At 46.2% G+C, this 3420-nt stretch overlaps 1 protein-coding gene across 1 annotated transcript; it reads left to right on the top strand.

Moving 5' to 3' along the window:
• The first annotated feature begins 318 nt into the window (after positions 1-318).
• Positions 319-2645, top strand: LOC102670432 (uncharacterized). Its single transcript, XM_006573983.1, has 3 exons — positions 319-323; positions 651-2291; positions 2381-2645. Exons 1-3 carry the CDS (start codon positions 319-321, stop codon positions 2643-2645), a joined length of 1911 nt encoding a protein of 636 aa, XP_006574046.1.
• Positions 2646-3420: the final 775 nt, after the last annotated feature.

Raw genomic sequence — 3420 nt, 5'->3', positions numbered from 1 at the left:
GGATGTGTGACACCCCCCAAGAGGTTAACATTAGCTTCCTATATTTCCATGAAAAAAATAATGTTGAGGCCTAACTAGATTGATTAATAAAGGTTGAACAACTCTTTGTTTGCCATCATATTAGTAAAGAGAGAAAAGTTCCATTGGAGCCTTAGCTTCTAAGGATATGCCTTCTATTGATGGACTTCCCTTATTAGGAAAAGAAGGATTCTGATACGTACGTGGAGGATGAAGCTACGCACCAAAGACGCTCAGCTAGGATGAAGCAGTTACCCAAGCATTGGGATATTTATCAACTAGGGTAGGAAAGGCTGGGAAATGGGGTACAAGTTGTGGGTAGAACGTGGCGGGAAAGGTAGTTACGTATTGTTCATATTGTTAGGGCTTAGCAATAACAGCTAACCGTAAATGGTTAAGCATGGGTCCTCCATTATAAAAGCTGTAACTAACTTGCAAAGGACATAATAAGAATTCCAGAAGTTTCTTTCTCTCAAACTCCTTCTCTCCCTCTCTTCTCTGAACCTGCGTTCCTTCTTCTCCCCGAGTTTCAATCTCCTCGTGGGGCACGCGCAGTGGGAGGTTTCCTAGCCCTCGAATGCTAGGTATCATTGGTGCTTTCATTGAGCACAAGGTTTGACGCATGGCTGAAGGCACGAGATCGAAAGCTTTATCATCGGAAAAAATGGAGGAATTGTTCGCGAAATTCGCGACAATGGTGGAAGCAAAGATGGAGACGTTACGGAGAGACTAGCACATCTTGAAGCTAGTAGATTCAATCCTTCGCAAGCACAACCTGAGGTATCTTCGTTTCCGGCGTCAGGATCTATTGCAGTGCCGCATCGGATGAAGCTGGATGTGCCAAAGTTCGACGGCTCCGATGCTACTGGTTGGATCTTTAAAATTACGCAATTTTTCGAGTATCACACAACTCCAGATCATGAGAGGCTCACCATCGCATCATTTTACATGGAAGGACAAGCATTAGCTTGGTTCCAATGGATGCACCGAAATGGTCAACTATCATCCTGGCCTGCATTCCTTCATGCCCTCCACTCACGATTTGCTTCAACCACTTATGAGGATCCAACGAGATTGCTATGCAAGCTCCAACAAAGGTCGACGGTAAGCAGTTACCTCTCCGATTTTGAAACTCTAGCTAATCGAATTATCGGTTTACCTGCTCCCATGGCTTTAAGCTGTTTTATCTCGGGTTTGATACCTTCCATTCGCCGGGAAGTTCAAGTCATGCAACCAGCAACCATAAGTCAAGCAGTAGCTTACGCTAAGTTACATGAGGAGAAGCAAAACGATGCTCGAAAAGCGTTTCGACCTGTTGCAGGAGCATCTTCAAGCTCTCTCCAACATTCAGCATCTGCACCCTTATCTACTACTCCATTGTTACCTACACCGACGCGTACCAACTCGTCCACAGTTCCTTTTAAATGTCTCACGTCGGAGGAATTAGCAATGCGCAGAGAAAAAGGATTATGCTTCCAATGTGATGAAAAATACTCATGCGGTCATAAGTGTTCTCCCTCCTTGTTCCTGCTCATTATGGAGGATAGTGAGGAAGTACCAGAATCCCATGATCCACAGTTCACCTTGCCAGAGATCCTACCGAAGCCACCCCCTGCGCAGTTGAGCTTCAATGCCTTATCCGGACACGTGGTACTGGAAACATTACGGATGCAAGGGTATATTCGTGGCCAACCAGTAAGCATATTGATCGATGGTGGTAGCACACATAATTTCGTGCACCACAGGGTGGTTATGTCAGTAGGATTAACGACAACGGTGACTTCACCTTTGCGGGTCACGGTGGGCAACGGCGAGGAACTTCAGTGCCAGCACACGTGTCCTAACGTTGAGGTAACTATCCAGCAACACTCCTTCGTCATCGATTTCCATGTTTTACCTATCCGTGGTGCTGATTTAGTCTTGGGAGTCCAATGGCTGAAAACGCTGGGACCGGTGTTGACGGATTACACCACCCTCACTATGAAATTCATGGCCGCCGGTCACCTTGTGGAACTACGTGGTGAACATGAACAGGCTCTTGAATCTATCTCTTCCTCTCAGCTTCGTCGTATGATACATACAAATGGCACTAGTATGATGTTTCACATTCAGTTGGAACCTTGCCAAACCTCACAACCTGATATCAACCCGTTACCTCTCAAAGTTGAGGAGCTGATTAATAAGTATTCACAGTTATTTCAGCCCTGGAACTGCCACCCTCACGAGACACTGACCACGCCATTAACATCCTTCCAGAAGCAACACCAGTCAACGTGAAACCATATATGTATTCGCATTATCAGAAAAAAGAGATAGAGGAGCAGATCAGCTTAATGTTGGATAAATGATTCATACGAACCAGCGCCAGTCCCTTTTCATCACCAGTGTTATTGGTGAAGAAGAAGGACGGATCATGGCGATTTTGTGTCGATTATCGGGCTCTCAACGCCATCACCATTCGCGACAGGTTCCCTATACCAACCATTGACGAGTTGTTAGACGAGCTTGGCGGGGCACGATGGTTCTCTAAGTTGGATCTAATGCATGGTTACAACCAAATCCTTATGAAAGATGATGATATTCACAAAACGGAATTCAGAACCCATCAAGGGCATTACGAGTTCTGAGTAATGCCCTTTGGTTTGTGTAATGCTCTATCAACCTTTCAAGCTACTATGAATCAGCTCTTTCAGCCCTGCTTACGCAGATTCATCATCGTCTTCTTCGATGATGTGTTGGTCTATAGTAAAACCATGGCGGACCATGTGGGTCACCTCGAAACAGCGTTCAAGCTCTTGCTTTCAGGGAAGTTCTCCTTGAAACGACCCAAATGCGCTTTTGCCCAGTCCCAACTGGAGTACCTGGGACATCTCGTCTCCGGCAATGGAGTTGAACCAGTCCCAGAAAAGTTACAGGCTATTCATGAGTGGCCTCTACCGCAATCAGTGAAAGCATTGCGAAGCTTCCTCGGATTGGTAGGCTTTTATAGAAGATTCATTAAAGGATATGCAAAAATGGCAGCACCTCTCACCCAGTTGCTTTGTAAGGGTCAATTTCAGTGGTTAGACTCAGCCACCACGGCCTTCATCTCCTTCAAAGAGGCAGTCCCAACAGCACCCGTATTAGCGCTTCCTAACTTCGATGTACGTTTTGTGGTAGAGACAGATGCCTCAGGCACCGGCGTAGGAGCAGTACTCTCACAAAATGGACATCCGATAACGTTCTACAGCAAGGAGTTTTGCCCAAAGCTTCGTGCCTCCTCCACTTACATTCGAGAGCTTGCAGCTATTACAATGGCGGTTAAGAAGTGGCGACATTACTTGTTAGGTCACCCTTTCGTGATCCTCACTGATCACCAAAGTCTGAGGGACCTTATGACTCAGGCGGTACAAACGCCGGAGC

Source organism: Glycine max, chromosome 1, assembly GCF_000004515.6.
Source record: "Glycine max cultivar Williams 82 chromosome 1, Glycine_max_v4.0, whole genome shotgun sequence".
Taxonomy (NCBI): domain Eukaryota; kingdom Viridiplantae; phylum Streptophyta; class Magnoliopsida; order Fabales; family Fabaceae; genus Glycine; species Glycine max.
Note: the sequence above shows the minus strand (reverse complement) of the source record. Positions and strands in the feature narration are given on the sequence as shown.